Source organism: Saccopteryx leptura, chromosome 6 (assembly GCF_036850995.1).
Source record: "Saccopteryx leptura isolate mSacLep1 chromosome 6, mSacLep1_pri_phased_curated, whole genome shotgun sequence".
NCBI lineage: Eukaryota > Metazoa > Chordata > Mammalia > Chiroptera > Emballonuridae > Saccopteryx > Saccopteryx leptura.
In genome coordinates, this window is record NC_089508.1 from 172,919,049 (window position 1) to 172,938,494 (window position 19,446).

Here is a 19,446-nt window from a genome sequence, read left to right on the forward strand (position 1 = left end):
AAATATTTTATTTATTGATTTTTTTAGAGAGAGAGGAGTGAGAGAGAGAGAGACAGAGAGAGAGAGAAGGGGGAGGAGCAGGAAGCATCAACTCCCATATGTGCCTTGACCAGGCAAGCCCAAGGTTTGGAACCGGCGACCTCAGTGTTCCAGGTCAACGCTTTATCCCACTTCACCACCACAGGTCAGGCCTAGACTAGCTCTTATTGATGATACTGCTTTACAAGTTAGGTAAGAAATTAAAAAAACTATCTTCTTCATTCCTTTTAGGTAACTAATAACCAATTTCTGTTGTCTCAAACTTTTTTTTTTTAATTTTATTTTTTTTAAGATATTTACAGAGACAGAGAGAGGGATAGATAGGGACAGACAGATAGGAACGGAGAGAGATGAGAAGCATCAATTATCAGTTTTTCATTGCGACACCTTAGTTGTTCATTGATTGCTTTCTCATATGTGCCTTGACCACGGGCCTTCAGCAGACCGAGTAACCCCTTGCTTGCTTAAGCCAGCGACCTTGGGTCCAAGCTGGTGAGCTTTGTTTAAACCAGAGGAGCCGGCGCTCAAGTGGGCGACCTCAGGTTCTCGAACCTGGGTCCTGTGCATCCCAGTCCAAGGCTCTATCCACTGTGCCACTGCCTGGTCAGGCACAACACCTTAATTGTTCATTGATTGCCTTCTCATACATGCCTTGACCGTGGTCCTTCAGCAGACCGAGTAACCCCTTGCTTGCTTAAGCCAGCGACCTTAGGTCTAAGCTGGTGAGCTTTGTTTAAACCAGACGAGCTCTCGCTCAAGCTGGCGACCTCGGGGTCTCGAACCTGGATCTTCCGCATCCCAGTCCAACGCTCTATCCACTGCGTCACTGCCCGGTCAGGTTGTTGTCTCAAATTAAAAAAAAAAAAATTTATTGATTGATTTTAGCAAGGTAGGATGGGGTGGAGAGATAGACAGGAACATAGAACTGTTCTTGTACGTGCCGACCGGCAATCGAACCTGCAACCGCTGTGCTTGGAACAATGCTCCAACCAGCCAGGCTCCCTGGGCCAGACTTTTATTTTGTATTGAAAACTATCTTAATCATGCTTTCATTGTTTGCTTTGAGGAATCCTAAAGCCAACACAAAGTGATACCACTGGAAAAATTATAGTATCATAAGCCAAAAGCAGAGTCTTTTTTTTTTTTTTTGCAGAGTCCTTTCTAAAACTGAAAAATGTCATCTGAAAATATTCTGATGAAATCTTTTAAAAAAGCATAGTAGGTAGATACTTTGTTTTAAGACAAATTTAAAAGTACAATTTTTTAAAAGAATTTTTTAGGAGAATGATTAGCTCTGAGACCTTTGCCTTCAGAGTTGGAGAAAGTCATCAGGCAGAAAACTTTCTGCAGTGTGAAAAGTTGAAATTGGGCTACCCACACCTGATGCTAAATAAATACAGCCCGGAGATGTTCTGTGGTCTGCAGATCTGGTAAAGTACCCATTTGTACTAATTCAAATGTTGTACCTGCTATCATAATCTCAATTCTGCAAACCTTGACAGTTCAACCTGACAAATGGATGGGGAGAAATTCATTTTGCTAATATAAAATTTTAACCACCTCCTTTTGTGTGAGAATGTTGAGTGAAAGAAAACTTATTTCCTGTTGTATGTCAGATACTATTAAGTTTTAGGACTAGAAAATTACTTAGAAATGATTTCTTCTACTCTTTTTTTTTTTTAAATTTTATTTATTCATTTTAGAGAAGAGAGAGAGAGAGAGAAAGAAAGGGGGGGGGGAGCAGGAAGCATCAACTCCCATATATGCCTTGACCGGGCAAGCCCAGGGTTTTGAACTGGCAACCTCAGCATTCCAGGTCGAGGCTTTATCCACTGCGCCACCACAGGTCAGGCATTTTCTTCTACTCTTAAGAAATGTAACATTTAGGAAAAACCTTGCATTCCTTTTTCTTTTTTCTTTTTTTCTTTTCATTGAATTTTTTTGGGTGACATTGGTTAACAAAATTATATCTAGGTTTCAGGTGCACAATTCTACAACACATTATCTGTTAATTGTATTTTGTCTTCTCCACCCCCAAAGTCTGATCTCCCATCTATCACCATAGTGATTTTAGCACCTCCCACTTCCCCCCCATCCTCTGGCAGTCACCACACTGTTGTCCATGTCAGTGAATTTTTTCTCTTTTTTCCTTTTTGGCTCAATCTGTCTTCCGTCCCCCCTCCCCCCAGTTCCCTAACTTTACTGTCTTTGACAGCTGTCAGCCTGCTCTCTATGAATCAGTCTCTATTTTGCTTGTTAGTTCAAATCACATGGTATTTGCCTTTCTCTAACTGGCTTGTTTCACTGAGCATCATGCTCTCCAGGTCCATTCATGCTGTCGAAAAGGGTAAGATTTCCTTCTTTTACTGCCAAATAGTATTTCATTTTATAATTGTACCACGGTTTTTTTATTCACCCATTTATTAATGGACACTTGGACTGCTTCCAAATCTTGGCTATTGTAAATAATGCTGCAATGAACATAAGGGTGCATATATTATTTTGAATTAGTGTTTGGGCTTCTTTGGCTAAATTCTGAGAAGTGCAATCTAATCTCTGGGTCATAAGGCAGTTCCTTTTTTTTATTTGAGAGAGAGCGAGACAGAAAGGGAGAGAGATGAGAAGCATGAATTTATAGTTGTGTAACTTTAAAGTACATTTATTGCTTCTTATATGTGCCTTGACGGGGTAGGGGCGTGGGGGTGGTGGTACTCAAGCCAAGCCAGCGATTCCTTGCTCAAGCCAGTGACCTTGGGCTTCAAGCCGGGGACCATGGCATCATGTCAGTGATCCACGCTCAAGCCAGATGAGCCCGCATTCAAGCCAGCGAGCGACCTTGGGGTTTTGAACCTGGGTCTTCAGCATCCTAGGCTGATGCTCTGTCTGCCGTACCACCGCCTGGTCAGGCTGTGGTTTTGTTTTTAAAGATACAAATATTTCTCTGACTTAGTTTGACTACAAATGTGATAGTATGTGCCTATATGTCTAAGTTATATTTATTGTTTCATTTTATCACCCTTAAATAACATACTGCTCATAAAAATTAGGGGATATTTTTTTTGTTTTTTATTTTATTTTTATTTTATTTTTATTTTGGAGAGGTGGGAGGGGAGGAGAGAGAGAGAGAGAAGGGGGAGGAGCAGGAAGCATCAACTCCCATATGTGCCTTGACCAGGCAAGCCAGGGTTTTGAACCGGCAACCTCAGTGTTTCCAGGTTGATGCTTTATCCACTGTGCCACCACAGGTCAGGCAAAATTACGGGATATTTTTATAGCTTCATATTCATTTTGAAATATCCCCTAATTTTTGTGAGCAGAATAATCTCATAAATAAGTATATGTTTGTAATTTTACTGGAACACTCTTAGTTGGGTTTAATAACTTAGGAAAATTATGATAGGATGAATCTTAGAAATACATACCTTTGGGGTTCTTATATTCAGTTTAAGGAAATTGAATATTGGGCATAATGATGAATTAATTCTTCATAGTGATATTTTTCTCCGAGTATTTATCTGATTGCAGTAAATTTGAACGGAGAGAGATGAGAAGCATCAATCATCAGTTTTTCATTGCGGCTCCTTAGTTGTTCATTGATTGCTTTCTCATATGTGCCTTGACCGCAGGCCTTCAGCAGACTGAGTAACCCCTTGCTCAAGCCAGTGACCTTGGACCCAAGCTGGTGAGCTTTTGCTCAAACCAGATGAGCCCGCTCTCAAGCTGGCGACCTCGGGGTCTTGAACCTGGGTCCTCCGCATCCCAGTCTGATGCTCTATCCACTGTGCCACTGCCTGGTCAGGCTGTGGGCTTTTTTTTTATAGTTTTTTCTTTTTCTTTTCCTTTTTTTTTGGGGGGGGGGGTGATAGAGACAGAGAAAGAGAGAGGGATAGAGGGACAGGAAGAGAGAGAGATGAGAAGCATCAATTCTTTGTTGCAGCTCCTTAGCTGTTCATTGATTGCTTTCTCATATGTTCCTTGACGGGGGAGGGGGGGGGGGCTACAGCAGAGTGAGTGACCCCTTACTCAAGCCAGCAACCTTGGGCTCAAGCTGGTGAGTCTTGTCAAACCAGATGAACCCGCGCTTAAGCTGGCGACCTTGAGGTTTTGAACCTGGGCCCTCCGCATCCCAGTCTGATGCTCTATCCACTGCGCCACTGCCTGGTCAGGCTATAGTTATTTCTTTTTAAAACCAAGAATTTCTCAAGAGATCTTGTCTTACTTTGAGTTGGTTTTAACTAAATGACTGTCTTCTTCTTTGCCAGTTTTTCTCTTTTGTACTTGATCTTTCTGTTTGAACGTATTTAACTTCCCTTTTCCAGGTTGAATTGACCAAAGCAATGGTTATGGAGAAGCCTAGTCCCCTGCTGGTCGGGCGGGAATTCGTGAGACAGTATTACACACTGCTGAACCAGGCCCCAGACATGCTGCACAGGTAGAGGTTGTTCTTCCTGCAACAGATGCTGTGTTTTAGTATGTGGGTCCTTATCCTGGAGATCCTCTAATTCATTGTACACCTGTAGAGTTGTTGTATAATAGTGATTTGTATAAGTACCAATAAATTATAGTTGCTAAAATGATAGAATTTTGAATAGAATATACAAATATTATTAAAAATTAGACTTAAGTAATTAAAACTTCTATATTATCAGAAAAATAATGCTTGAGTATTTACAGGTATAATATTCATGCTTTGGCTTTTGTTTTTTGTTTTGCCATTTTTGGTGAGTTATGAATTTTTTAGTAAGATTGTATTGAATACTGAAGACTATTTTTGTAATAACATACTTTTGTGTTGATGTGCTTTATTTTTTTTTAGTTTTGTTCTTTTTCAAATGAGAGGAAGGGAGATAGACTTCCACATGTGCCCCTAGTGGGGTCCACCCAGCAACCCCCATCTGGGGCTGGGATTGATGCTCTGCCCATCTTGGGTCATGATTGCAACTGAGCTATTTTTAGCGCCTGAGGTGGAGGCTCTACTGAGCCATCCTCAGTAGCCGGGGCTGATGTGCTCGAACCAGTCTAGAGATGGCTGTGGGAGGAGAAGAGAAAGAGCAAGAAGGGTGGGGGAAAAACAAGTGGTTGCTTCTCCTGTCGTGCCCTGTCTAGGAATTGAATCTGTGACTTCCACATGCTGGGCCGACTCTCTACCACTGAGCAAACCACCAGGGCCTGTGTTGATGTGCTTTAAAAAATTGGGGTTATCTTTTTAGTGGATACTGCACATGCTTGTTATAGATTAAAACATTATGAAATAAAAATGAAAGTAAAACCATGCTAACAATTTTTCTATGTATATGCAAACATTTCAATTCACTGTCTTAGCATTTTTATTTGATTATCTGGGATCATTTTACATGGGTAATACATATTTAACTTTAATTTTAGTATCCACAAAGTTTTTATTTTATAGAGATGTAGCATATTTTAATCCCCTGATGAGTTGCTTCCATTATTTTCCCTAATAAACAGTGCTGCATGATACATAAGTCTTTTAAGTCTGTTTATATGGACTTGTTAAAATTCTTAGAAATTCCAAAATATGTATTTGCTGGACAAGAATTATTTTTCCTCTATACTTTGACCAGTTTGCATATTGGATAACAACACATGGTTATTAGATGCAAAGGAAAAATTATAAATTTTTACACTGTATTAAGTTTTTAAAAATTAAATTTATTGGTGTAATGTTGGTTAATAACATTATGTAAATTTCAGGTGTATGACTTTATAGTACAATATCTGTATACTCCATTGTGTGCTTACCACCCAAAGTCTAGTCTCCTTTGTTACCATATATTTGACTTTACCATCTTCTTCCCACTCCCCTTACCCTCTGGTAACCACCATTCTGTTTGTTTTTATGAGTTAGTTTGTTCATTTGTTGCTTTCTGTGTTACATCCCACATATGGGTAAAATCATACTGATCTTGTCCTTTCCTTTCTGACTTATTTCACCTAGCATGATACTTTCAAGATCCATTCATGTTACTGTTGATGGCAGTATTTTATATTTTTATGGCTGAATAGTATTCTACTCTGTATATACATACATACCACATTTTGTTTTTATTTATTTATTTATTTATTTATTTATTTTTTCTGAAGTTGGAAACTGGGAGGCAGACAGACTCCCCCGCATGTGCCTGACTGGGATCCACCCGGCATGCCCACCAGGGGACGATGCTCTGCCCGTCTGGGGGGTCGCTCTGTCGCAACCAGAGCCATTCTAGCACCTGAGGCAGAGGCCATGGAGCCATCCTCAGCGCCCGGGCCAGCTTTGCTCCATGGAACCTTGGCTGTGGGAGGGGAAGAGAGAGACAGAGAGGAAGGAGAGGGGGAGAGGTGGAGAAGCAGATGGGCGCTTCTCTTGTGTGCCCTGGCCAGGAATCGAACCCGGACTCCTGCTGCCAGGCCGATGCTCTACCACTGAACCACCTGGCTAGGGCACATACCACATTTTGTATATCCAATTATTTGTCAAAGGACACTTAGGTTGTTTCTATGTTTTAGCTATTGTAAATAATGCTGCATAGAACTCAGTGGTACATAATAATCTTTACAAATAAGTGTTTTCAAGTTTCTTGGGTAGATAAATCAGAAGAGGGATTACTGGGTCACATGGTGGTTCTAGTTTTAATTTCTTGAGGAACCACCATAGGGTTTTCCACAGTGACTGTGATAGGGTTACCTTTTTTTTTGTTTTTAAAGATTTTTGTTTATTGATTAGAGAGAGGGAGGGAGCGTGGGGGCGGGAAGTGGAAGGCATCAGCTTGTAGTAGTTGCTTCTCATATGTGCCTTGACAGGGCAAGCCTGGGGTTTTGAACTGGCGACCTCAGTGTTCCAGGTCGATGCTATATCCACTCCACTACCTCAGGTCAGGCAGGAGGGTTCCTTTATAAATTCACTTTGAAACCTTATTCTGAAAATGGAAAATCTCTCTATCTTTAAGACTTGACAGTTTCCAAAAACACTCACCTTGATCTTTTCCAAATCTTTTTAGTAAGACATTGTACAAGAGTTAACCTCATTTTGCAGATCAAGATGCTAAGGAGATAAAAAAAATGGCTAGTATTCATTTGACTGTTAGTGATAGAAAAAGTCTCAAGTTTATTTTTCTTTTTGTTGTGTTTTAGGTCAAAATTTTATTCTGTGCCCTTAGAAATTATGTAAATTTGAATTTAAGAAGGAGCAGGAGTTGGAAGAAACTAAGTACATTCAGATATTTCTTGTCAATATTGTTATTTATTGATTATAAGACATCTTTTTGTTCCCACATTTCATCTCTGAGGTACATCTTAGATATAATGAAAAGTGGCTTAGGCAGCAGTGAACTGATTTCACTGGCTGATATGCCCCCCTTTTAATAACTAACAATTAAAAGATATACTTGGGGTCTTGTGGGCCCAGTTCTTTCCCCTTTTAGGAGATGGGGAGGTGGAGTCCAGATATTAAATGGCTTATTTGTGAAATATTGTTTCCCCAGAGTACAGATAGCAAGAAATCCTTAGACCTGACTGGATAGCTCAGTTGCTTAGAGTGTTGTCCTGAAACACTGAGGTTGCTGGTTCAATTCTCAGTCAGGGCACATACAGGAACAGATTGATATTTCTGTTTCTCTGTCTCTTTCTCTCCCTTTCTCTCTCTCACTAAAATCAGTAAATAAAAATTGAAGAAAAAAAAAATCTTTAGCCCTGACCAAATATCTCAGTTGGTTAGAACTTCATCCCAAAGCACAATGGTTGCTGGTTTGATACCTGGTCGGGGCACATACAGGAATAGATCGATGTTTTCCTGTCTTTCTCTCCCTTCCTCTCTCATTAGAAATCAAATTTAGAAAAGAATAAAAATAAAAAGAGCCTGACCAGGCAGTGGTACAGTGGATGTCAGACTGGTGGAGTGTCAGACTGGGATGCAGAGGACCCAGGTTCGAGACCCCGAGGTCGCCAGCTTGAGTGCGGGCTCATCTGGTTTGAGCAAAAGTTCACCAGCTTGAGCCCAGGGTCGCTGGCTCAAGCAAGGGGTCACTTGGTCTGCTGTAGCCCCTGGTCAAGGCGCATATGAGAAATCAATGAACAACTAAGGTGCCGCAATGAAGAATTGATGTTTCTCATCTCCCTCCCTTCCTGTCTGTCCCTATCTGTCCCTCTATCTGACTCACTGTCTCTGCCACAAAGAAAAAAAAAAGAAAAATTCTTACAGCATGGTTAACCCTGGGTTTGCTTTCCTGATTCAGTATAGTATTGTAATGAAAACAAAGCAATTGAGGATAGAGAAAAAGGAAAGCTTTGGGAAATCAAATCTGCAGCTTACATTGCATCAGCAAAAGTGATTAAAAACTGCTGCTAAACCCCACCTGCATGATGTGTTGTTGGGTTTTAATGGGAATTCCCCACATGCATTCTAAGATGCAAAAGGACTCTCCAAGTCTGTGGCAAGTATAAATGTCCTCATCTATATCAAAACTGCCTGCTTTCTTCTTGAGAGAAAACAGGAACTTTTGTTTTATTTTAAGTGGTCTTCCTGACATGAACTACAAGCTCCTTCCCAACATGATATCATCCTACCTTAAAACCTGGAAGTTGTGACTTGTAAAGTAAGTCTTCTGCCTTATTGACCAAAGCCATTCCCCTTCCGCAGCGTTAACTGACATGTGGAGTATGGATCAGTGATTACATATAAAGATGGAGAAGGAAAGACATTCCTGCCTCCAAGAATCTGCCATCGAGGCAGTTAGATACCAAACATGAAAAATAAACCTGGTCTTGGGCTACTTGAAGATGACAACTAAATGATATTCCTGTTTTACAGATTTTATGGGAAGAACTCTTCTTATGTCCACGGGGGTTTGGACTCAAATGGAAAGCCTGCAGATGCGGTCTATGGACAGAAAGTAAGCAAACCCAGCTTTATGTAGGCTGGTAATCAGCTAGAAAATAACTCATTGAATTGAATTAAATGGATGCTTAGTGGATTTGCTGATATTTAAAGATCAAGTTTCTCAACTTTTTAGAAATTTAAGTATTCAGTAACTTTGGTAATCTGATAGTTATTGAAATGCTTTGGTGTTGCATTTGCTCATTTTGTATGATGTATTCTGAAGGTTTTTGTGTATTCAGAGATAATTGGTTTTAGCATGAGACTCTTCTGTTAAACATTTTTAGGTACGTTATTTGTTTTTTTCTTTTTGTATTTTTCTGAAGCTAGAAATGGGGAGAGACAGTCAGACAGACTTCCGCATGCGCCCGACCAGGATCCACCCGGCACGCCCACCAGGGGCAACACTCTGCCCACCAGGGGGCGTCGCTCTGCTGTGACCAGAGCCACTCTAGCGCCTGGGGCAGAGGCCAAGGAGCCATCCCCAGCGCCTGGGCCATCTTTGCTCCAATGGAGCCTTGTCTGCGGGAGGGGAAGAGAGAGACAGAGAGGAAGGAGGGGAGGGGGGTGGAGAAGCAAATGGGCGCTTCTCCTGTGTGCCCTGGCCGGGAATCGAACCCGGGTCCCCCGCACGCCAGGCCGATGCTCTACTGCTGAGCCAACCGGCCAGGGCCAGGTATGTTATTTGGGACAATATTTAAAATGCTCGAGGTGGTCCCAAAGAATATACTATATTGAGACAAATTAAGGGAGCGTTTGAGATCTTGCTCCCTGATGTGTCATCAGTCTGGCTCAAATAAGTGTGTGTGTGTGTGTGTGTGTGTGTGTGTGTGTGTGTGTGTATGAAATCAGAGTTGGATCTGTGTGGTGTGTAGTTTAAACATGTAAATTCTCTACCTGTGTTGTGTTGGGAGGGTTTTTTTTTTTAATTTTTTTTGTTGGAGATTATGTAAATTTTTAGGAATTAACCCCATGCCTCTGTGTCTTAGGAAATCCATAGGAAAGTGATGTCACAAAACTTCACCAATTGCCACACAAAGATTCGCCATGTTGATGCTCATGCCACTCTGAATGATGGTGTAGTGGTCCAGGTGATGGGGTTGCTCTCTAATAACAACCAGGCTTTGAGGAGATTCATGCAGACATTTGTCCTTGCTCCTGAGGTATGAAAAAAAGAAACAATGAATGGTCGTGCATCTCTTTAAAAACTATTCATTTTGAAAAAAAAACAGTGAATGGTATGCATCTCTTTAAGAACTATTCATTTTGAAATTTCAAATTTATAGAAAAGTTGTAACAGTGCAGTAACTCCCACATACTCCTTACCTAGTGCTACTGTAATCACTTGTCCATACGTTTATAATTATTTTTTCTGTTAAAACTATCCTTTTAAATTTCAAACGATTTGAGAATAAGTTGGAGATATCATGCCTATCTCCTCAGATACTTGACTGAGCATTTTCTGAGAATAAGAAACTCTCCTCTGTAACCAGAGTACAATTATCAAATTCATGAAGTGTTGATGTAATACAGTTATCAGTCTGTAGTCCATATTTAAATTTGGGTTATCTTCCCAGTACTGTCCTTTATAGTAATTCCCACGGCTCAAGATTGAGTCCAGGAATATAAGTTGTATATAGCTGTGATGTCTCTTCTTTTGGTTTTCATGACATTGCCATTTTGAAAGAGCATGACCCAGTTACTTTTTAAGTGCCTCAGTTTGAATTGTCTGGTTCTTGTGATTAGATTTAGGTTGTACACATATGTGTCTTTCATTGCCTCACATTAGGGACACTCTTGATGTCATTCAGTCCTATTATTACTGATGTTAACTTAATCATTTAGCTAAGGCAATGGTCAAAAGGTTTTGCTGCTGTGAAGTTAGTATTTTTTTATTTATTTATTTTTTTGTGTGAGAGGGACAGATAGGGACAGATAGGGAAAGACAGGAAAGGAGAGAGATGAGAAGCATCAATTCTTTGTTGCGGCATCTTAGTTGTTAATTGATTAATTTCTCCTATGTGCCTTGACTGGGGGGCTACAGCAGACCGAGTGACCCCTTGCTCAAGCCAGTGACCTTGGGCTCAAGCTGGTGAGCCTTCCTCAAACCAGATGAGCCCACGCTCAAGCTGGCGAGCTCAGGGTTTCGAACCTGGATCCTCCGTGTTCCCTCTGTCTGCTCTAACCACTGTGTCACCGCCTGGTCAGGCAGTATTTTTACTTTTCTATTTAGTAAGTAAATTGTAGGTGATTCTTTGAGACTCAGTAAATAACACTGTTCTTTATCAAACATCTACAAGTTTTTTTATTCGTTGATGATTCTTGCTGGAACAACTTGATTGTAGCCTCTGATGGTTATAATTGATGATTTTCTGATCCTGCCATTCTATATTTATTAGTTGGTATTGTACTGTAAAGAACTTTGCCTTTTTTTCCTGTTATCACTAGTGGAGTCTTTGTTTATATAATGGATTTAATGATTGCTAACTTTACACTGATGTCTAAAATGTTGTAAACAGATAGCTTTGTGCAGTGGCAATATTGTAGCAATGAGGTTTATCTGAGGCATGGTTATTAATAATTGAAAATGTTTTCTAAAATGTCTCAGAAATGGTGTGAACCCTTTTTTTTTACAGAGACAGAGAGAGAGTCAGAGAGAGGGATAGACAGGGACAGACAGACAGGAACAAAGAGATGAGAAGCATCAGTCATTAGTTTCTTGTTGCACATTGCGACACCTTAGTTCATTGATTGCTTTCTCATATGTGTCTTGACCGTGGGCCTTCAGCAGACCGAGTGACCCCTTGCTTAAGCCAGCGACCTAGGGTCTAAGCTGGTGAACTTTGCTCAAACCAAATGAGCCCACGCTCAAGCTGGCGACCTCGGGGTCTCGAACCTGGGTCCTCGGCATCCCAGTCCGACACTCTATCCTCTGCGCCCGTGGTGTGAACCCTTTTAAGCTGGCTTCTATCTATGTGTATGTGTGTGTGTACATATATATGTATATATGTGTGTGTGTGTGTGTATACATGTATTTTTTTGAGTACTTGGTCACCTTGTCACCCACAATGTTTTAGACTCATTTTGCATTGCTTCTGTTCCGCCCCATAACCTCAGCCCCAAAATCGGCTGTTTTCTTCAAGGATTCCTGGTTCTTTTTGTTGTCATGCTTATCATGAATAGACCACAGATTTATGTTGAATAATTGCATTGGTACTGTTTTCCCAACTAGTCCAGACTGAACCACAGCAGGAAGCCTATTTGCATGTGAGCATGTGGAAATAGCTCAGTAAAGACTTGCTGATTAACTGTTTTCTCTAGCATTACTGTTAAGATAATTTTCTGTTTAGGATAGTGAATCTAAAACCCCTAATATTTTACTGTTTGAATATAAAATAATTCGGTCGTCTTTGAAAACTGACATGAGGTCATTTTAGTCATGCTTTTTAGAGGAAGGCCCAGAATACAGTTTTACATCTGCAATGTAAAATTGTAGCTGGACTTCTAAATGTGCACGGGGTTATGGAGGGTATGAAAGGGAAAATCTAACATCACTTAGTTTGGTGCATTATTACTATCTCATCTAATACTCAAAGCTCTAAGGCAGGGGTCCCCAAACTACAGCCCGCGGGCCACATGTGGCCCCCTGAGGCCATTTATCCGGCCCCCGCCACACTTCTGGAAAGGGCACCTCTTTCATTGGTGGTCAGTGAGAACAGCATAGTTCCCATTGAAATACTGGTCAGTTTGTTGATTTAAATTTACTTGTTCTTTATTTTAAATATTGTATTCGTTCCCATTTTGTTTTTTTACTTTAAAATAAGATATGTGCAGTGTGCATAGTGATTTGTTCATAGTTTTTTTTTTTAGTCCGGCCCTCCAATGGTCTGAGGGACAGTGAACTGGCCCCCTGTGTAAAAAGTTTGGGGACCCCTGCTCTAAGGTATATGTTGGTATCCATTTTTATAGATGAGGAAACAGTCTTAGAAGTTTCTTTCCTATTTATGTTTATTTTGTTGATTTTAGAGAGAGAAAAAAGGGGAGGGGAACATTAATCCATTTCTGTCTGTGCCCTGAGAAGGGTTTGAACCGGCAACCCCTGTGCTTTGGGATGATACTCTAACCAACTGAGCTATTTGGCAAGGGCAGACTAGTAGTTTAGCAGAATAGTAGTGGACGTAGTTGGATTTAGACTTGAGTGTATTAATTTTTTTTTTTAAGATTTTATTTATTGAGTTTTAGAAAGGAGAGAAAGAGAGAAGGGGGGAGGTGAGGAATGGGAAGCATCAACTTGGAGTTGTAGTTGCTTAAGTGCCTTGTCCTGGCAAGCCTGGGGTTTTGAACTGGTGACCTCAGCATTCCAGGTCGACTTTTTATCTACTGCGCCACTGCAGGCCTGGTGGTGTAGGCTAGTATTTCAGCTACCACCTTTGAGTCCTTGTATCAATAGTATTAGATACAGATTCAGGAATTTAAAATATTTGCTGCAGTTGACAATAGGTTATCAGTTGCTCAAGAAATGATTTGAGGTGTAGACTGTGGCATCTTATATACTTAGAGCTATATTAATTTTTCAGGTATCCATCTGGTGGTGTTTGTATTTTTCTGAAGTTGGAAATGGGGAGGCAGTCAGATAGACTCCCGCATGCGCCTGACCGGGATCCACCCGGCATGCCCACCAGGGGGCGATGTTCTGCCCATCTGGGGCGGGACCAGAGCCATTCTAGCGCCTGAGGCAGAGGCCATAGAGCCACCCCCAGCGCCCAGGCCAACTTTGCTCCAATGGAGCCCTGGCTGCGGGAGGGGAAGAGAGAGACAGAGAGGAAGGAGAGGGAGAGGGGTGGAGAAGCAGATGGGCACTTCTCCTGTGTGCCCTGGCCGGGAATCAAACCCGGGACTCCTGCACGCCAGGCCGACGCTCTACCACTGAGCCAACCAGCCAGGGCCCATCCGGTGGTGTTTAAGTGTAGTTTCTAATAGCCATATGTGGAGCAGGGTCTTTCAACCTGGGCACTATTACTATTTTGGGCCAAGGGAGTCTGTGTTGTGGCTGGCTGTCCCCATGCATTGAAGGATGCTGTGCCTTGTCCTGCCCTCTGCTCAGCGGTTGTCAGTTGCATTCCCCAGTGCGAAAACTGAAATGCTTGCTTGGCTCCGGGTGGGGGAAGGAGGGCAGTAATGCCCTCAGTTGAAAACTGCTGGTGCAAGGTGATTTGGTGTTTTAAAAGTCTGCTGAATAAGTAAAAACTTTCTGTTGGCATTGCAGGGCTCTGTTGCAAATAAGTTCTATGTTCACAATGATATCTTCAGATACCAAGATGAGGTCTTTGGTGGCTTTGTCACCGAGCCTCAGGAGGGTAAGTTACTTGCTTAAATTTTTTTGATGGTATTAATTGACCTGAAGAGAATATGGGTTTCTTGAATGTTTTTATTATACTGTTTATTCTTCATTAAGAACTTTTCATTGTCAAGATATATGAAGGCCTAAGTTTTTAACCTGTTTGAAGCAAACAGGTTAGTCTACTTCATGGATATTGGTAGAAGACATAAAACTGCTAAGGCAGAAGTAGACAGGTTATTATAGCAAAAATAGTAGCATTTTTTGTCAGTTCCCACAGGACATTGATGTCTAAATGATACCTGCATGGCAATGGCATGCATTATAAGAATGGAACCTTAAGTTTAGGAAACCTAAATCATTTAGAATGGGCAGTAAACATGCCTATTCTTTGCTCTTGAAGAAGATATTTTCCAAGGTTGTTATGTAAATAAATATTCTTAAAAGATAGTCTGAAACAAAGGGTAGTCACTGTGTCAATTGTAAGATGTGTGAAAACACAAGAGACCCATGGAGAATTGTCTGAGAACAATTCTTGTATGGCTGAGATGGTTCTAACTGCTTTGTATTTATTCTGTAGTACAACAGCCTTATAGATAAGTACTTACGGTACCATTCCCATTAAACAGATTAGAGCATTACAATACTAATAACTAATTTGCATGATTTTATATTGTTAGGTAGTAGGGCCTGTATTGGATTTCTAGCAATATAACCTCAGATTCTGTGCTCTTAACCTGACACTACAGTTGCCTTAATTCTGTCCTTAAAGCCTATGCTGTGATTACCAAATTGCCTTATTTTCTTTTCCTTTTCCTCTCTTTTCTTTTCCTTTCCTTTCTTTTTCTTTCTTTCTTTTTCTTTTTCTATTTTTTTTTTTTATTGAGTGAGAGGAGGGAAAGCAGAGAGACATATTTCCATATGTGCCTCTATAGGGATTCGACCAGGATCCACCTGGCAAGCCCCCATGGGGCAATGCTCTGCCCACGTGGGGCCCATTGCTCAGTTGCTCAGCAGCTGAGCTATTTTTAGTGCCTGAGGCAGAGGCCACAGAGCCATCCTCAGTGCAGGGAGCCAACTCAATTGAACCAACCAAGCCATGGCTGTGGGAGGGAAAGAGATGGGGTAGGTTGGGGTAGCCTCTCCTGTGTGCCCTGACCAGGAATCAAACCCAGGACATCTATATGCTAGGCTGATGCTCTACCACTGAGCCAACTAGCCAAGGCTGAATTGCCTTACTTTCTTTTTAAATATATATCTGCTTCTCTTATTTTGTTGCCTTTTTTATTATGATGAACATTGTAAAAGTGATTATATTTGTGAATTAAGTAAGCACAAATTACTTTAAATTTCTTTTCTCATTTAGAATCCGAGGAAGAAGTTGAGGAACCTGAAGAAAGACAGCAGACACCTGAGGTGGCACCTGATGATTCTGGAACTTTCTATGATCAGCCTGTCAGGTAAGGAAAACTTTGTCCATCTGTCTAGAGCTGCCTGGTCTTTCCCTTTATTGGAGAGCAATCACATATTCTCAGAATTATCTCAGAAAATAATAATTTCCCAAAAGAAAGTTTTTATTTTATTTAATTAATTTATTTGTTTTTGTAATTTTGAGCTTCCAAAAATCTATAATGTGTTTAATATAGTTTGTACTAGGAGAACTACTTAAATATATAGTACCCACCAGTTGCTTTCTTGGTTTAGTTTTTTTCTGGGTGGAATATTTTACCAAGTAATTAAGACATGAAGCCACTGCATTGAGTGCTTTGTAGGGGTGGGGATTTAAAGTGTACAAGGACTTATTTAGAGGTCAGACATAAATCGATAGAAATTCAGATGTGATTTGTAGTAGTAAAGAATTTCATTAATTAATTCAGGCTATAAATGTGAGGCTGTATCTTAGGTGTTTTCTTTTATTCTGCAGCCAGAACAGAAATGTGTTTGATACAGTATTTATTTGTTGCCATGTGATACCAGTAATGTTACTGTTTAGTGGTTAAAGGATATTTCCAAATGTTTCTCAAGGTGCACTGACGAACTAATCACAGCACTCACTTGGGTTGCTGGTTGAAAATGATTTGTTGCTCCACAAACCTACTGAATTAAAATTTCAGGGGACAGATAAATATCTGCAGCTGTACCAAACTGATTTATATGGAAGTTTAAGAACTATTATTCTGAATCATAGCTAATGTCTTTTTTCTCCTATTTATTATAAGAGGGTTTTTTTTGTTTTGTTGTTTTTTGGTGGTAAAACCACATTACAAAATTTACCTTCTTAACCCTTTGAGTAGTACGAATGTTTATGTACGTCCTCGTGCCTCCTGACCATCCAGAGTACGATCGATTTATTTTAAAAATGTGTAAGCCAACATTAAAAAAGGCAAATGTATGTTCTTCTTGTTTCCATAAGTTGGTTATCAAACAAACATGATTTTAAGTTATTAAAACTGGAACTAGAACTAATTTCATGTTTTGAAAAAAAAAACTCACTCCTGGGTCAGCAAGCATGAAAAAAACGCACTACTCAAAGGGTTAACCATTTTTAAGTACACTGTAAGTAGTGTTAACTATATGCACATGGTTGTACAACACATCTCTAGAACTGTGTGTGTGTGTGTGAGGGAGAGGGACAGACAGACAGGAAGGGAAAGAGATGAGAAGCATCAATTCTTCCTTGTGGCACCTTAGTTGTTCATTGATTGCTTTCTCATATGTGCCTTGACCTGGGGGCTACAGCAGACCGAGTGACCCCTTGCTCAAACCCATGATCTTGGGCTCAAGCTGGTGAGCCTGCGCTCAAGCCAGCGACCTGGTCGTTTTGAACCTGGGTCCTCCACATCCCAGTCCGATGCTCTATCCACTGCATCACCGCCCGGTTGGGCTCTAGAACTTTTCATCTTGCAGAGCAAACTACCTTTTTTTCTTTTTCTTTTTTTTATATTTTATTTATTGATTTTGAGAGAGAGAGAGGGGAGAGAGAGAGGGGAGAGAGAGAGAGAAAGAGAGAGAGAGAGAGAGAGAAGGTCGAGGAGCAGGAAGCATCAACTCCCATATGTGCCTGGACCAGGCAAGCCCAAGGTTTCGAATCGGCAACCTCAGTGTTCCAGGTCGACTCTTTATCCCACTGCGCTACCACAGGTCAGGCCGCTAACTACCTTTTGAACAACTGAACTGCCCTTTTTTCTCACAGCCTGTTAAGAGTTTTCTGATGTGTGATAGGTAAATTATAATAATTTGGGGATTCTGAGAAACTGGTTTTGTTCATTTTGATCCATTTTGATGCATTTGCTTATGAGAATTGAACCAATCTAACTGGAAAGATTCGCTCATGAGTGCTTTTCTAAAATGTTGTCTTGTTTTAATACTTGGACATTTATTTCTTAGATCTGTTTTGGGTCCAGGTAATTAATAAATACCTGGGAATTTTTGCTAAATCAGTGGAGGCTGAATGATATTTCTCAAATTTTCCTGTGAAAGCAATGACTTGGAAGAACACTTAGAAGAACCTGCTGCTGAACCAGAGCCTGATCCTGAGCCAGAGCCAGAGCAGGAGCCTGTACCTGAGATCCCAGAGGAGAAGTGCGAGCCTGTGCTGGAGGAGGCTGCTCCCGAGGACGCGCAGAAGAGCGCCTCCCCCGCCCCTGCCGACGTCGCGCAGACGGCGCAGGAGGACTTGAGGGTGCGCAGCGTCTGCGTTCTTATTCTAGTTCTAGTTTATTTTAAAATCTCTCTTCTTTATGATTGCTTGGGTGAACTTCTTTTGGTATAGTTTTATATTGGTGGCTCAGGGAAATAGCTTACATATTGAGCCATGCCTCAGCTAAGAAGATGGCATATTGCTTTATGAAATAAAAAATAATTTTTTCCCCCTCTAAGAAAAATTGATTAGAGAGAGACATCAACATTGGTTTGTTGTTCCACTTATTCATGCTGTCGTTGGTTGATTCTTTTTTATTTTTTTTAATTTTTTTTATTTTTTACAGAGACAGAGAGTGAGTCAGAGAGAGGGATAGACAGGGACAGACAGACAGGAAGGGAGAGAGATTAGTTTTTCGTTGCGACACCTTAGTTGTTCATTGATTGCTTTCTCATATGTGCCTTGACCGTGGGCCTTCAGCAGACCAAGTAACCCCTTGCTGGAGCCAGCGACCTTGGATTCAAGCTCGTGGGCTTGTGCTCAAACCAGATGAGCCCGCCCTCAAGCTGGCGACCTCGGGGTCTCGAACCTTGGTCCTCTGCATCCCAGTCTGATGCTCTATCCACTGCGCCACCTCCTGGTCAGGCCGTTGGTTGATTCTTGTATATGTCCTGACCGGGGACTGAACCCGCAACCTCAGCATGTTGGATGACGGTCTTGACCAGCTGAACTGCCCAGCCAGGGCTGAAACTCGAATACTTTTTAGACCAGAAATTCCTGATGCTGTTTTATCACCATATCAGCAACCCCTCATCTTTTTAATATTTCATCTTTTAAATTGCAAATTATTACATGCTTGTTATGATGAACAAATTGTAAACGTATCTTTAAAAAATAATATGAGCCTGACCAGGCAGTGGCGCAGTGGATAGAGCGTCGGACTGGGATGCAGAAGGACCCAGGTTCGAGACCCCGAGGTCGCCAGCTTGAGCGTGGGCTCATCTGGTTTGAGCAAAAGCCCACCAACTTGAACCCAAAGTCGCTGGCTCCAGCAAGGGGTTACTCGGTCTGCTGAAGGCCCGTGGTCAAGGCACATATGAGAAAGCAATCAGTGAACAACTAAGGTGTTGCAATGCGCAATGAAAAACTAATGATTGATGCTTCTCATCTCTCTCCGTTCCTGTCTGTCTGTCCCTGTCTTTCCCTCTCTCTGACTCACTCTCTGTCTCTGTAAAAAATAAGATAAAAATAATAATAATATGACATAACAGACTCTCCTGCCTTTTTCTCTGAAATCTAATTGAGGCTAACTTTAGACTAGGAGTAGAAACAAATTGCTGAAATGTAACTTCTTTTGTAATCAGAATACCTTATTTCAAAAATTTGCAGCTTTTCAGTTACTCCTAAGTCACATCAAGATGATGTTAATTGAATTCACAGAACCTTTATTTTTGATACTCTGAAGAAATATGTTTTTGGGTGGTTTTTATCGGGGGGGGGGGGGCGTCAAGGTTCTTAAAATATCATTTATGTGTGTCTGACAGTTAATTCAAG

At 41.0% G+C, this 19,446-nt stretch overlaps 1 protein-coding gene and 1 pseudogene across 3 annotated transcripts in view; both read left to right on the forward strand.

The window, feature by feature from the left end:
- The window catches only part of G3BP1 (G3BP stress granule assembly factor 1), a 40,688-nt gene that overhangs the window by 11,959 nt on the left and 9,283 nt on the right, over window positions 1-19,446 (forward strand). For 2 of the 3 annotated variants that reach the window (XM_066344021.1, XM_066344020.1), the window contains exons 2-7: window positions 4,359-4,471; window positions 8,849-8,930; window positions 9,904-10,077; window positions 14,181-14,271; window positions 15,619-15,712; window positions 17,733-17,934. In XM_066344021.1, coding sequence (XP_066200118.1) covers window positions 4,377-4,471; window positions 8,849-8,930; window positions 9,904-10,077; window positions 14,181-14,271; window positions 15,619-15,712; window positions 17,733-17,934 — 738 coding nt within the window. In that variant the 5' untranslated portion in view covers window positions 4,359-4,376. The remainder of the gene's footprint in view (window positions 1-4,358; window positions 4,472-8,848; window positions 8,931-9,903; window positions 10,078-14,180; window positions 14,272-15,618; window positions 15,713-17,732; window positions 17,935-19,446) is intronic. The other variant, XM_066344022.1, reaches the window with a different exon arrangement.
- Window positions 11,436-11,552, forward strand: LOC136377747 (U4 spliceosomal RNA; annotated as a pseudogene).